Source organism: Morus notabilis, unplaced genomic scaffold (assembly GCF_000414095.1).
Source record: "Morus notabilis unplaced genomic scaffold, ASM41409v2 C11341474, whole genome shotgun sequence".
In the NCBI taxonomy this organism is placed as follows: Eukaryota; Viridiplantae; Streptophyta; class Magnoliopsida; order Rosales; family Moraceae; genus Morus; species Morus notabilis.
The window spans coordinates 1-910 of record NW_010385656.1 but is presented as its reverse complement, the minus strand read 5'-3'; the positions used below and the strand labels follow the sequence as shown (position 1 = coordinate 910).

At 44.4% G+C, this 910-nt stretch overlaps 1 protein-coding gene across 1 annotated transcript; it reads left to right on the top strand.

Annotated features, from left to right (window-relative positions):
• Nucleotides 1–276: 276 nt before the first annotated feature.
• Nucleotides 277–877, top strand: LOC112094944 (cytochrome c oxidase subunit 5b-1, mitochondrial-like; the record flags this gene model as incomplete). Its single annotated transcript, XM_024176642.1, has 2 exons — nt 277–707; nt 792–877. Coding segments are annotated over exons 1-2 (246 nt in total), but the record flags the coding sequence as incomplete, so codon positions are not given.
• Nucleotides 878–910: the final 33 nt, after the last annotated feature.

Sequence of the window (910 nt, the reverse complement as noted above, 5' to 3'; positions counted from 1 at the left end):
TATTATTAGTATCCGTAAAATCTTTTAATTGAATGAAATTTTACCTTATAAAAAAAATATCACAAAACGACCAAACAAAGCAAACGGAAACAACATAGATTAGATTTTATGAAAAGCGACAAAAAAGAAAAATCAACAAACTTCAAACGACAAGAAATAGAACAGCATCAAATTAAAAACAAACCACAACACTGAACGCGAGATAAACGACATTGAAATGAACTAGGGCTCATGAGTCAAGAACAAGTTCTTCTTCTCGGCCCGACTAATTCCCATTTTTCTGTAGCCCAAGCACGTGTATCGCCATTTCTCACGTGCCAAGTCAATCCCTCTCTGTAGTTCCCACCCCCAAAACCCAAAGAATCCACAAAGACGACCCATCGCCACCGTTGTCCTGTCTCCTGTGCTCTTCCCCAAATCCCTCATTTCTGCAAAATCACTGTTACAGGCAATTCTATCAGCCACTTTCCTCCGGGGATCTTAGTCCCACACAACAGGGCGTGACCTGAGATCATAAATTCACAATCCCACACTCAATTCGAAAACGATGTGGCGGAGACTTCTCTCTTCATCTAACCTCAAAACCCTAACCCTAGCGGCGGCGGCCACCCCATGCCGATCCGCTTCCGGAGCCGTCCGATTGGTCGACCGCTTCCCGGTTTCTGCCTCCTCCTCTCTCTTTGCCGGCAGTTTCAGCACCGATTCAGGTACGCTCTCCTCCGATCGAACTGTCCTAATTGCTTCGCAGATCTTCGTGAATTGTGGTTATTGAATTTGAATTTGTGCTGTAGCGGATAAAAGTATCAAGAAGAAGGTCGAGGACGTAATGCCGATTGCTACTGGGCACGAGCGAGAGGAGCTTGAGGCTGAACTTGAGGTGAACTTCTGTTTAGCATTTTTTGTTTTTTTT